General features: G+C 33.7%; 1 protein-coding gene across 1 annotated transcript in view; it reads left to right on the plus strand.

The window, feature by feature from the left end:
• Snx6 (sorting nexin 6) overlaps positions 1 to 14,824 on the plus strand; it is a 210,360-nt gene that overhangs the window by 146,700 nt on the left and 48,836 nt on the right. The window contains exon 8 of the mRNA XM_090406978.1: positions 1,712 to 1,751. Within this exon, the coding sequence (XP_090263104.1) occupies positions 1,712 to 1,751 (40 nt within the window). The remainder of the gene's footprint in view (positions 1 to 1,711; positions 1,752 to 14,824) is intronic.

The following is a 14,824-nucleotide window of genomic DNA, read 5'->3' on the forward strand; positions in this document are numbered from 1 at the left end:
ACACTAATGAAAGTTGCTGCTTTTGATAACAAAAAGATACAACAGGTGGTGCCACTAGTTTCTATTTTTGAAAAGTTTGGTTTCTTTTTGGACAGAGGGTGTATATGGTAAGAATGCATAACTATGTAAAAATCTTCTCCATCTAGCCCTGTCTCCTGCTAACTTGGTCATCATTCTGTAGCTGTGAATTTCATTAAATAAAACTAAAATTATGGAGTAAATGTCTCATACAGATTAAAATAGTAATTTAAAATCCATACCCTAGAACAAATAACACATTTTCAATATTTAGCATGTGATATAACATTTCATATAGTAACGATGTAGATATTAAATTGCACTAAACCAAAGTCACTGTTTTCAAGCAACCTGTGGTGTTACTATTAGACAAACAACAAAGGCAAAACAAGGACAGTTTTATAAAATCATGGCAATGTACCAATATTATGGTTCAGAAAATTGAAAGAGAAAAAAGATGAAAATAGAATATAAGCAGCTAAAATGAAATGAGAGTAGTTGAAGAATCTGCAAGAATAAATAGAATATGAAATGACAAAATAAGGAAGTAATTAAAGATATAGGCAATAAATGATAAAAACAAAAGAATTGGAGCTGCCAAAAAAAGTGATAAAATATGAACCTAATAGGAAAAGAGAGATAGCAAAACCAATGAAGAGAATGAAAGTATAGTCCTATAGATGCCAAAAATAGGCTTTGTATCTTGAAAGATGTAAATTAGCATTCCCTCTCTTTGGTTTATACCCTTTCAAAACCAGCTGAATCCTAATCGGGGAGAAAATGTTCTCTTTATATTGATAATGAAGGAGAATTATGCCCATTTCTTGAAAATGTTGAAGCATTACTCATAAAAAAATTCAGAATTTTTATAATGGCATTATTCTCTTGTAACTTGGCATAGTTCACATATATTTCAGTGCTGTGCATGCATGCTTTTCTTGAAATTCAGTTTGCAAGCATTTGTTTTTGCCAAACCTACAACAGCCTCTTTATGTTGGAGTATTATTTTTTCCTTTATTTTATCAAATTTTTGGCAATATTTTGTTTTATACATTAAGGACATTTTATTATAAAGCTTCCTTTTGCTGTTCAGTGAGTAAATTTGATGAACTAAAAGCACTGTTTATAGAAAAGCATTCACAGCTTAAGCCATTGCTAAAATTTTATCTGTATTACTTGACTATGTTTAAAAGAATTTTTTTAATACGAAATTTGCCATAGCTGCATATGGGGAACTATTTATTCTGCTTCTCTGGAATATGCAGCACAATTTCTGTTATTTCAATACTATTTTATCCACTGAATAGAAAAAGATGTTTTACAATTTGCAAAACGGATATTTCAAAAGTAATTTTCTTGTTTTTTTATTATAAAATATTTCTGTAAATAACTGAATTTAATGAACTTTTCAGAGGTTTTTGAAATGTTATTTGTAACTCATCCTGTGATGAAACTTAATTGCATTCTGTTTTTCTTAAACAGAATTCTGTCTGCAGTGAACTCTCACTATAACAAACTACTGAAAAGTGTTGCTTAAAGTTTTGTATTCAATTCTATTCTAAAAGAAATTTACTATATCAAATTGTATGCTATGACTCATTCCTTTGATCCCTAAAAGTTCACTATAGCGAGAGTTAACTGTTTTTTCTGCCTATATCTTTTGGCTTAGTATCATTATTTCATTTAATTGCAGATTTTTTAGCAGAGTTTCTGAAACTTTAGAAAAGGCAAGGGTGAGTATTGATTGATAAACTTTAATACACAAATCCTGGTTAATTCAGACATGGCTAATTTGGCACACATAATCTGATTCCCCTTTCCCTGAACTGGTTTTGCACCTTTTGGCAGTATATTTATTTTGAAATGTTTTTAATATGAATGCAAAATGACCATTTAGTTTCAATTTGAACTTTATTATGCTTATACATATGTCATTGAGAATGCAAGCAATGTTTTCCATGTTCTATTTTTATAAGTTTCTTTCTATTGCTGATATTTATGCCAAATTTCGTTACTGCAGCTATTGATTAGTTAGTCCCAAAGATGCACAATAGATTTATTCAGGATTAAGATATTTGCTTAAAACGTACAGCTAAATTAAATGCCTCATAATTTAATATTAGATTTAATGCCACTTTCTTTCATAGGATGTATGTAAATAATAGGTGTGAAGATATGATATACAGGTATACCTCGATTAACGAAGAGGATGCGTTCCGTTCACAGAGGTAAAAATACTATGGCCATAATAGGGATATGTTCATACGTAAAGAAAATGAAAGGCTTTTTTTTTTTTTTTTGAAAAAAGAAAAGCTTTATTAAATAAAAAGTGAATATTACATACCAAACAAAGATAAAGATAAAATCATGACATTTTAAAATACAAATCTAAAGTTTATATGGATTTATTGCATTTAACACTGATCGCATTAAGAAGTATTAACAATAATACTTCTTCCTAAATCAGGATCATTTTCACTGAAAAAATTTGAAACGTTTTCGATGTCATTCAAGCACCTTTTTTTAAATCTTTGGTTACTTGCTAACACTTTTTTGGTAGGAACTTCTTTAATTCCGTCTTCATTTTCTTTGGCTTTGTTGCTAATAAGTTTTTCTAAATCTTCCACTGTAAAACCATGTTCTGCATTTAATAAATTTCTTATATCCTCTTCTTTGGCATTTTCGAAACTATTGATTGAGCCATCTGGATAACTTCATTTCTAATCTCTTGAATGTTATTTTCTTCTAGTAGTACTACTTGCCATAATTTGCACCAAACTCCATTTAAGCATTTCTGAGTGACTTCTTTCCACGAGTTATTAATGTTTGCAATTGCATCTTTAATGGTGTAGTTTTTCCAAAAAGTTTTAATTGACATTTGCTCTTTATCTTCTAGTTCAATTAAATTGCTTAATGTAACACACAGGTAATAAGCTTTAAATGTTGCTATTACTCTCGGATCCATCGGTTGAATCAGAGAATTTGTGTTTGCTGGAAGAAAGACAACTGGAATGCATGTGTCTAACGTATTAAGATCAGTAGGATGTCCCAGAGCATTTCCAACAACAAAAGACCTTTTTCTTCAAAATTATTTCTTTGGCAATACTGTTTCACTTCTGGACAAAAATGGTTAACAAACCAATCAGTAAATAATTCCTTGTAATCCATGCTTTTCTATTAACTTTCCATATTACAGGTAAATTAGATAAATTCGTTTTTGTGTTACCTTTTAATGCTCTCAGATTTTCCGAATGGTAAACTGATAACAATTTTAATTTAAAATCGCCAGAGGCATTTGATCCAAACAGTAATGTTAAACGGTCTTTGGCTGCTTTGAACCCAGCTGCTGATTTTTCTTCAATAGAAATGAAGCTTTTTGATGGTAGCTGTTCCCAGAACAAAACTGCTTTCATCCATAACGAACACCAAATTTGAAAATTTTTCATGTTCAATTATTTCCTTTAGTTTTTCTGGAAACTTATTCGCATCTTCAACATCTGCACTTGCAGCTTCTGATAATTTTACACTATGAATTCTGGCTTTTTTTTTAATTTCTCAAACCAACCACGAGAAGCTGCAAAATTTTCTCGCAATTTCTTCAGTTTAGATTTCAGGTGATTAAACAAAAATAATGCTTTTTCTTGAATTGCCATTTGATTTAAAGGCATATGACATTGTGACATGTCATCTATCCACAAACTTAATATTTTCTCTATTTTTTCTAGAATGGACTCCTTAAGCGAGTTAATTTTGCTGCTGTAACATCTGTACAATTCTGAGCAGACTGTTTTATTTTTTCTGACTGACTAAGTATGGTTGTTAAAGTTGACTGCACTAATCCTAAAGAATGCGCCACATTGGATTTTCTTTCAACACGTTGTATGATCTTTAATTTAGTTTCTAAAGAAATTGCTTTTCATTTCCTTGATTCTGACATTTCATTAATGAGTAGAAAAACAAAATATCAATTGATGTTTATTTACAAAATTACAATAATGCTATCAGAGAACATACATCATTTATTGCAATGCACCACACTGAAACACATCCTATGAAGTGTAAGCAATGACTAAATTGATGCGGATGACATGCAAAACTGTTAAAACAGACAAACCCACAGCTTGGAAGTACATGACGAGTCACCGTCGTTTGCCAATCGGATGATTGCCAGGCATTGACCTTGAAATTGTAATATTTTTTATGTAAAATGGGGCTTGAAATTGCAGACTTCGTTATCAGAGGTAACATTAACCGAGGTATACCTGTATTTAAAAAAATGTTTAACACATAAATGAATTCCAATATCCTTTACAACTTCTATACTGTCAATCAGGGAGAGAGCAAAAGAATGATTACGACATTCAAGATATTAACACAAAATGTTGATTCAAACAGCATGAGTCATATTTTAATGTCTCTCAGCTGAGTGAGTAGGAGACAATACTATTGAAGTTCCAAGGAGCCAGGTCAGGTGTAGTTTATTTAAAAATAACGAAAAATAAAATTTTGAACAGTTTATGGCTATTACTTACCAAAACTTGGAGGTAGGCATGCAGTTGGTTCAATTAAGATTAGGCCGATGTAGTGTTTCTATGTTTCAAAGAATTTATTGAATTTAAATCTGCTATAGTGTAACTTGTTTGATTCCTGTGAACTGTCTAGTGTTGATGGCATGAGAAACAAGGTCTGACCCTCATTCTAGAAATCTTATGTAATATTGGTGTTTTTCAATTCTGATCTTAGCAGTACGGCTGGTCTGTCCAAAATAACAAAGTCAACATGAACAGAGTATATTTTATAGATACCAGGCCAAGAATAGTGGAGGCAATTTATCTTTAACAGATGGTAAGAAAGAAAACTTTCATGTTAGTTTGAAAGTACTGTACAGATTCTATTTGCAAACAATCCTTGCATTTTGTTCGGAAGTCTGTTAAGGTAGTGTATGGAAATCCTCTTCACTGTAGTCTGACTGAAGGATGATAATTATCAGTTCTCTGGATGGTAGCCTTGATGAAAAATTAAGTTAAAAGTTGGTTTTCCAGATGCTCCATGAACTAATCAGATTTTTCAAATTTTGAAATAGATTTTTTATCATATCAGAACCAATTTTCATTTATTTCATTCACATTTTGATTCAGATATATATCTTTATCTTCTGTTTTACTGTTATTTGTTTTTACTCCTAAGCAGTTCCAATTTGTTTGACTGTCACTAAGTAATGACCAGATCCTCTGTCAAAACACCCACCTTACTTTAACATGAGAGAACTCTTAAAATTACCATTTATTGCAATACAATCAATTTGTTTTTGATTTTGCCATCTGGTGATATCCATGTCATTTTATGTTTAAATAAATTTCCTCCTATCACAAGATGATTCATTTCACAAAATGCTACAATAATGTTACCATTTTTGTTTCTTTAATTACATTTTTCATCCTACTGCTCTCATTTCTTTTGCCAATTCTAGCATTAGTATCATCCATAAAAATCATCCTGGACCCAGAGGAAGACCAAGATATAGCTGGATTGATATGGTACAATGTGCTTAGATGATAGAAATATAAGATTGATAATGATAATATTGGAGTCTTGACAAGTAATAGACTGATTTGGAGGAAAATTGTAGATAGGAAGTTAGTAATGATGTAAATTTTTCCTGTAGTACTATCATATCCTGTACACCCCTCGAGGGTATATGTCAAGAATTTGATAATGATAAAAATCATCTCATGACTTGGTATTTGTTTTACATTTCTATAATTTATCATAAAGGATCTCATTTCCTTCAAGATCCTTCTCATTTGTTGGTGCATAAGCCTGTATTATGGCTAAGTTAATATATGTTGAATGTAATCTAGCCATGATTATTTGATCGCTTATGGGTTTCCAATTTATTAACTGTAAATGTTATCAATATTTGATATCCAATCTATAGTTGTCGCTCTTCCAAAGCTCCATTTTAGTTGACTTATTCCTAAAATCTTTATTCTGTTCTTTCTCATTTTCTTAACTTTTCTTTCCTGTTTGAAACACAGTTCTAAGACTCCATGTTGCAATTTAAACACAAAGATTACATTACTTAATCTGACAATTGATGACAAATTTGGCATCAACCCCTGCTCATCAGAGCAGTTGCTGAAGAATAATTTATGCATACTATTGTAAAAATTATAGGTGAGAGAATGAATGCAAGGAAGTACTCAACCAAATGTGTGGGTCGTGAATTTTTATAGTGCATGTTTGGTCACAATAGTGATTGGTCTCAGTGATTTACCTACTGTCTTTCCTTTCCTTAGAGTAAGTTGGGCAGTGTGACAGTAACCATCAGTTGGTTTTGTTTCAGGTATTACTGTTCACCTGAAACATAAAACTGACCTTGAACATGTTGTTTGATTATTCAGGTCTGAATGTAAACTTTTGGTAATTTGTGAAACTCATGCCATTGCCACCTTAGATGGACTTGTCTTCTGGTGGAAGGCTGGTAATATGTTTGTTTTGTTAAATTATTTTATAATTTAATTATAAATTAATTAAAATTTAATATTTACTTTGGCACTATTAAACATGTTATGCATAAATTTGTATGGTAAAAATATTAAAAATAAAGGTGAGAGAATGAATTCAAGGAAGAGTAATGATCACAACTGACATGTTTGCTAAAAAAAAAAATGCAGGAAGAGGACTTGTTTGACTGTCACTAAGTAATGACCAGATCCTCTGTCAGTTTACTCACCTTACTTTAACACGAAAGAACTCTTAAAATTACCATTTATTGCAATACAATCAATTTGTTTTTGATTTTGCCATCTGGTGATATCCAGGTTATTTTATGTTTAAATAAACTTCCTCCTATCACAAGATGATAGGAGGAATTTTATTAGCATTTGTTGATGTTTGGGATAAATTTGAAGGTAAGAGAGAGCCGTTTGTTACATATAGTCTGCATTTGAGTGAGAGCAGTAGTGTGAAGCTGAGTAAATTGATGAGGAGAGAGCATGTAGCCAGTCAGGGAAACAAACACTTGATGGCGTAACTGTGAGTGTAATATGCCAAAATTGGCATGAGATGAAGGAAGGACAAGATAGGCAGGTTCTCAATGGGACCAACAGCTAATTACTTGAATGATGGAATAAAAAATTGTGCAAAGGAAAGCTTGACTGTGCATAAACACCAATGCAAGGAGTATTAGGAATAAGAGTGCAGAGTTTGTGGTCATACAGTCAGCCTACGAATCATTCGTGTTACTGAAACATGGTTAACACGGGATGAGCTTACAGGCACCGAATGCAGAAGTTACAGCATTTCTTCAAAAGATTAAAGAAGTGGGAGTGTTACTGATGATTTCAGAACATTTGTGTCCTCTTAATGTGAAACTTGAAGAAAGCAATAATGATAATGGCTTTGAGGCCATTTGGTTTAAGTTAGCACAGATTTTAGATATTTAGTGGAATATTGCCACATGCTAAGGAATGCAGAGGGAGATGATTCTGAGATGTTCAGACAGATGAGCAACAGGATTAAAGATAATGATGGGGGATTTTAACTATGGAAGTATTGACTGGAAGCAGGAATTGTGTAAGTAAGGTGATAGAATTTCTTGATCTACTCAAGAACAATTGTTATGTAGCATGTAGTTTAAAGCAACATTCTGTTATGAGTGTTAGATTTAATATCTCATACAGTGATCATAGATGTCACCATGATGTAACATTTGGGGAATGATCATGTAGTTTTGACATGGGGAGTGGCTATCCAGGTACGAGCTGCATGCAACGAGGTATGTAGAATCTCAAAGTTGGGTGCTATGAGAAATTAAGGAAACAGATTGGTGATGTGCAGTGGCTCAACATCATGAGTATAAGGTGCAGGCTAGGAAAGTGCAGTATGGAAAAAAAGAGATCAGCTGAAGAAGTAAAGCAAAACCTTAGAGAATTGTCTAGTTACATTATTAGAAGAAATGATGAATATGAAAGACTAATTTTAGTTGCTGGGGATGAAATAAGAGTTCCATCTGCTGAAGATATAGTGGAAATGTTTTCAATGAGTATTTCATCTAGGGAGGCTGAGTAGTGTTGAATAGCAATAGGAATTAGGATAGAAGACCTGACAGTTTGTTTGGAACATTAAGTAACCTTGATCTTAATAAGACTGTGGGATTGTATCGGATATCATCACACTATTAATGGATGTGCAAAAGAGCTGGCAGTGTCCTTGACTTGGTTGTTCAACAGAAGTCTGGCAACAGGAATAGTCCCAGAAGAGTGGAAAGAAGTTAAAATAGTGCCACTGCATAAGGGAGAATCCAAGTCAGTAGTGTTAAACTATAGGCCAATGTGTATCATGTGTAATGGTGTGAAGGTGTTAGAAACTAACTTGGAAATCTTTTGAGAGAGTGGCATGGGTTTCCTGCTTTAGTAACTTGGTTACATTTTATAATAGGGTAATGAGTGTATTGGTTAGGGAGATGCTATGATTTATTTAAATTTTGCCAGAGCATTTGATCTAGTACTGCATGATAAACTACAGTTGAAATCGGGCAGGAGGGAGATAGTCATTTAGTAGTTGGTTGCCTAATAGGAGACAGTGAGTTGTGTATATCCCAAAAAAGGAATGTGACAAGTGGAGTGCCACAGGGATCTGTTCTGAAACCACTATTGTTAACTTGTATATCAATATATGTCTGTATGTTGATATACATGATATTCAGTTGTTTGCTGATGATAATTTAGGAAGAGCAATATCAGGAAGTCCTGATGTGTTGTTACTGGAGGATTTGAAAAGGTTGGTGCTCTGGGCAGAAGAATGGGGATGCCATTTCAATGTTGCTAAATATAAAGTTATGCATTTTGGCCAGAAAGATGGATTCAGGTTTACCACATTGGAGAATGTTTCAGGAGGTGGAGGAAGCGCGGGGGGGGGGGGGGGGGGGATCTTGGTGGATAGAGAATTGAACTTCAGGAGATACATCATGCAAGTTGTAAGGATTACCCAAAAAATTGCTTCTATAATGTGAAGAATGGGGTGCTTAAGGGTCAAAGCTGTATAACTGAGAGGAGACATCCACATAGCCTTTACAGGAATGCAGAGAACCGACCAGGGCTTCTGACCTAATGTTCAATCCTCACCTTCTCGTGGTGCACCCTGTTGGGTATCTACCTGGATACTGAACGAACGAGGATGGGCTGGCAATTTGGGATTAAGCCAACCAAATTGTATTCTTTTTGGTTAAACCAAAATAAAAAATGATGGTACAACATGACAAAATTTCATGCTGGCTGGGGCGTCGCCTGGTTAACCCAGGCCCCAGTTGTTTTCGCCAGGGAACCAGGGCGAACAGCGAAAAGTCAGCTACTGGAACAAATCTGAAAACACATCCCCAACTCAACATTACCAGAGTTAAAGATAGATACTCTCAACATAAGAAGCCTGAATGGCAAAGAAATGGAGCTAGCTGAGGAATTAGATAAGTACCAGATTGACATAATAGGGGTGACTGAAACAAAAAAGGCAAAAACTGGTGAGATCTTTCTGAGCAATAAATACAAAATGCAGGCAATGACAATCAAGGAAAAGGAGTAGCCATAGTATTCAACACAAAATACGAGGCTAATCTTCTTGAATGGCAGGCAATTTCAAGTAGTGATATGAGCAAATATCAGAATGAGGAACTGAACAATGAGACTAATTTGTGATTATGGTCCCACAGAAGGTTCTGCTACGGTAGAAGTGTAGGAATTTTTTGAGCTTTTAGAGAAAGCAACTGACACAATGAAAAATGAAAAGTTGGTCCTAAATAGCAGAGTAGGAAATAATTGCAAGGCATACAAAAATATTTTGGGAAAATTTGGAGAAAAGAACAAAGCTTAATAATAATGGCAAATACTTGTTGGATTTCTACTTGGGACATGAGCATATTTATTACTAACACCATGTTCCACCATAAAAATTTGTGCAAATTCACATGGAGAGAAGATGCAAGGAGTAAGAAAAGTCTCATTGACTATGTTATTGTTGATAATGATGTTTTCTCTCTGGTGCAGGACACTGGAGTGTACAGAGGATTTGAAATTGGAAGCAATCACCATTTAGTCTTGAGCAGGATAAAATTGAATTTCATATTGAAAAGAATAACATGTAAGTTTTAAAGTGAATAAAAGTTGAGCAGCTCTTAGATGTGAACTGTAGACTGAAATATACAAACATTATTCAAGAAAAAATGAAAGAGTTTGAGAAAACGAATCAAACCTTGGAGATTCAGTGGCAAGCTCTGAAGAAAACATTGATTCAGCCAGAGAGGCATGTGGTGAGGTTGTCTGCAAGGATAGAAAAATTAGAACTCCATGGTGGACACAGGCAGTTAAAGAGGGAGTAAAGGAAAAGACGAAAGCATATCAAAAGTTCCTTGCAAATAAGTCAGCTTGTACTCTTAGAGAATACAGAGACAAATGTAAGAAAGCTGAGCACTATAAAACTAGCTAAACAAAAGTCATGGGAAGATTTGAAGGTGGCAAGATATTCTGGAGGTTGTTGAAGAAGCTCAAAAATGGAGGATAGAGATGTAAAAGGAATTAGAGATGATAAAGGTGATATGAAAACAGGAAAAAAGATATCCTTGAAGTATGGAGTAATTATTTTGAAAAATTGCTAAATGAAACTAGCAGTAATGACAGCATAGTGATAAAAAAAAAAAATAAAAAAAAAACACTGACCAGGCATGCAATCAGGAATACATATCCATACTTGAAATAGAAAAAAAAAAGCTATCAAAAGTCTGAAATGTGGAAAGCCGGCTGGAGTAGAAGATTTGACCAGAAATGCTCAAGTATGGAGGTATAAAAGTCTTACAGTACAAAATAAATAACGGAAAAAACTCGCGTAGAAAGATTATTTAATAGTATAATTTTCGCCTGTGTGTCACAGGCATCTTCAGTACATTAAGCTCAAAATTAAACACTAACTGACAATTCCAAAAAGCGCCACCTAAGTAGCTGGTGTAAGATAACTAAAAAGGTCAATAACTTTCCTAAAAAAAAAAAAAAAAAAAAAAAAAAAAAAAAATTAATACAATAAAAAGTTAAGAAAGATTAGCTGATTTGTAAAGTACTATCTCCCATAAAGGGGATAGACGTAAGCCGTCGGATCTGTTTAAGTTAGGAGAATGAAGTAGAGTTTCACATGTTTCTTTATAAAGGCGTTCCATGAGAAACTGACTTTTGTGAAAAACTCTGTGTCTAGTGAAGATGGCATGTTCAGAAAGTCCAGACTTTTCAAGTTTAAAGTATTCAATATAAGATTGGTGTTCTTCTAGCCGAATAGAGGCAGATCTTCCCGTTTGTCCGAAATAAGATAATCCACAAGAGCACGGAATCTGGTAGACACCTGGATGATTAAGATGTGGAAGCTTGTCCTTAGGAGAAGTGAGAAAGGTGGAGATTTTTCTAAATGGTCGAAAGGCAACAAAAATATTCAGGATTTATGCCAGTATACTTGAGAAACAGTTCAGAAGGTTGTGGAAGAGGAGCTTGGTGAAGAACCAGCTGGATTCATGCCAAATGAGGCTGTCATGATCAGATTTTCACTTTACGACAAATAGTTGAGAAATCATGGGAATATATCAAAGATCTGTATTTAAGTTTTGTAGATCTGGAAAAAACATATGACAAGGTGCCAAGAGTGAAGCTATCCAAAAGCCACAGTTGCCCGTTCTACTGTAAACCTTAACAGAAATCAAGGCCTAATACTCCCAGAGATATGGAAAACCCTAATCAGAACATTAAAAACGGAAGAAATGAACTTTAATACAAACTACAGAAAGTTCCTCAGCAACAGCTAGCTGGATCTTGTACACACGATACGTGTTTTACTCACGTTCGATACTATTTTATTTGTAATTATTCTAGTCAGTTTTTTATTCTTGTCAGTTTTGCAGTTACGCATAATTGTGAGATTGTTTAAACCTATATGTAAGTACCCTGAAGATGCCAACAGATAAGTGTGGCGAAACTAGTTGGTTCAGTTAATAAAATTGATCAACACTTGATCGGTAAACCAAATATTATTATTTACTGATGAAGGTTTATTTTATCTAGAAACAGATTTAGTTGTTGTTCAGAATTTTTTCTTCAAGGTATTCTAGAAAGAGGTTTGCCAAGTTTGGTGATAAGGGAGACCCCATTGCTGTTCCTTCCTCTTGCTTGAACATTTTTTCTTTCCAACTGTGTAAAATAATTTTTATATGTTATTATTTTTTTTCCTCCAGATATATTTTAATTTAATTCTATAACACTCTACTGCATGCATATTGGGATTCCATTGTAATCATGTGCCCTAACTGTATGTTATTCCTAGTATTGTTTGAATTAACTGTACTGATGTCCTAAGAAGACCCCATTGCTCTTCCTTCCTCTTGCTTGTACATTTTTTCTTTCCAAGTGAAGTAACCAGATGTAATAACAAATTTGAATAATTCAACAATATCAGGTGGACATTTTTGAGTGAACAAGTCTACTGTTTCCTTATGGAGAATGTTAGTGAAAAGGGAGACAATGTTGACGCTAATTAACATGTCAGTTTCCAACAGTTGAATGTCTTTTATTTTTGCATGAAACTCTGTGGAATTTTTAATTGAGGATGAGTGGCCTATATGAGGATGGAGAAGGTTAAATAAAAATCTTGATAACTTATAAGTTAGGCTGCTAATAGAATCCGTGATGGGTCTGAGTGGAACGTTATTCTTATGAAGCTTAGGTAAACCGTATTCATGTTAAAAAAACATTTAATTTTCTTGACCAAAAAGCGCTGGAAATACTTTTATTGGGATTATATTGATCAAGTGCATATCACAACAACTAAGTTATACCAACTAGTTTCACCAACTGTCTGTTAGCATCTTCAGGGTACATACTTGATGTACGGCACTAAAAAGTAAAAAACTGTTACAAACTATAATCAACCGATTCCAATTATAATAAACAAGGAACAGAGTGCGTACAATACATTCATAGAGTGTGGATGATATCACTTGTTATTTAGGAACGTTATAAGTTGGCACTGTAATTCAGTTCTGGCGAGTTGAAGGATCTGATAAGGGTCTTCCAGATCATGGGCAAGATTAGTCCTTGGTTCCTGTTAAGGTTTTGTATACAGCGGGCAACTGTTGTGGCCTCCTTAAAAATTCAGAAGCGGAAGTCCTCCTCCATGTAAGGAATTGTGCTTCTATCCCACTCTATGGTATGGTTCGTTCTTGAGAAATGAAAAGCTAATCCCGATTTTTCTTCTCTCTTATTATTGACGTCACCTATGTGTTCTTTTTGCCTAATTTGCCTAAGGAAATGGTTTCATCAAGTAACTTGTTCAATTTCTTGAGCTGTCTTTTTTCAGTCATATGAATTGGTATTTAGAATCACAGTGGTATTTCCTTTTCGGCTCTGATGATTGTTTTTATTACGTTTTAAGGAGGTAAGAGCTTTCAATTTTGATGGTGGGATATTTAAGTCCGAAGGTTTGGCATCATGGATTATTTTGGCTATTTTGAAACAAAGTCTGTTGGCTTCGATACTAGAAAGATGGCCAATGTTTCTTTCAATGTTGTGTATAAAATCTAAATAAGGAAAGCATTTAGGTGAAATGGAAAACTTATAACTTCTTGCCAGAACATTTAATTCATCTTCAGTTAGATAAGTTGACAACCCATTTTTCAGTCAGTAATTTGTTGGTATTATTCTTAGATCGATTTAACAAATTAAGGTATTTTATGTAAATTAATATTACTTTTATCAAAATGCTTTGATCCTCGAATATTTTGAGACACTAATAACCACTTTTAGCAATTCACAATTTAACGTATTTGATAATTCTGCTTCTAATTCTGTAATTTTTAAATTATTTGTGGCCAATTCATGTTTAGCAACTCATAACTGATTAAGCAGTAATGAATGGCTTGCTTTCTGATAGATTTTGTGAGCACCTGGTGATTTAATAACTTCCTTTAGTTTAGCAAACGTTGGCATGAGTTTATTGTGTCTGCACTTTTTTAAAAAAAGAGATTCGAGCACGTATTCACCCTGTTTCAGTTGAAGTTTGCCTAGTAAGTCCGTCTTGTGTGCTGTCAGTTCCCCGTGAAGGAATAGGACTATTATACAATGAAACCTGTGGAGAATTCATGACTAAACAAACACACGTAATAACCACAGTAGTAGGTTGAAATATTTACTTATTAAAACTTAAATATCTTAGGACATCATCAGTACAGTTAATTCAAACAATACTAGGAATAACATACAGTTAGGGCACATGATTACAATGGAATCCCAATATGCGTGCAGTAGCATGTTATAGAATTAGATTAAAATATATCTGGAGGGGAAAAAAAAATAACATATAAAAATTATTTTACACAGTTGGAAAGAAAAAATGTTCAAACAAGAGGAAGGAACAGCAACGGCGTCTCCCTTATCACCAAACTTAGCAAACCTCTTTCTAGAATACCTTGAAGAAAAAATTTTCCACATTTAAACCCAAACCAAAAAATTTGGCTACGATATGTCGATGACGTCTTTGCTATCTGGGGTCATTTCCGAACAAGAACTACGTCTGTTTCTAGATAAAATAAACCTTCATCTTCGCATCAAATTTACGCTAGAAAAAGAATCTCCACTGGGTATCTCCTTTCTAAATTTGCACATCCAAAGAAAAGAAGATAGTTCCATCTCCACTTCTGTCTATCGCAAGCCGACATTTTCAGGTCACTACATTCACAGTTCTTCTGCTCATCATTCATCTCAAAAATTTGGTATTATTAGTA

The sequence above is a fragment of the Typopeltis vanoorti genome, chromosome 17, assembly GCF_054136105.1.
Source record: "Typopeltis vanoorti isolate ZY-2024b chromosome 17, IOZ_Tvanoo_1.0, whole genome shotgun sequence".
In the NCBI taxonomy this organism is placed as follows: Eukaryota; Metazoa; Arthropoda; class Arachnida; order Uropygi; family Thelyphonidae; genus Typopeltis; species Typopeltis vanoorti.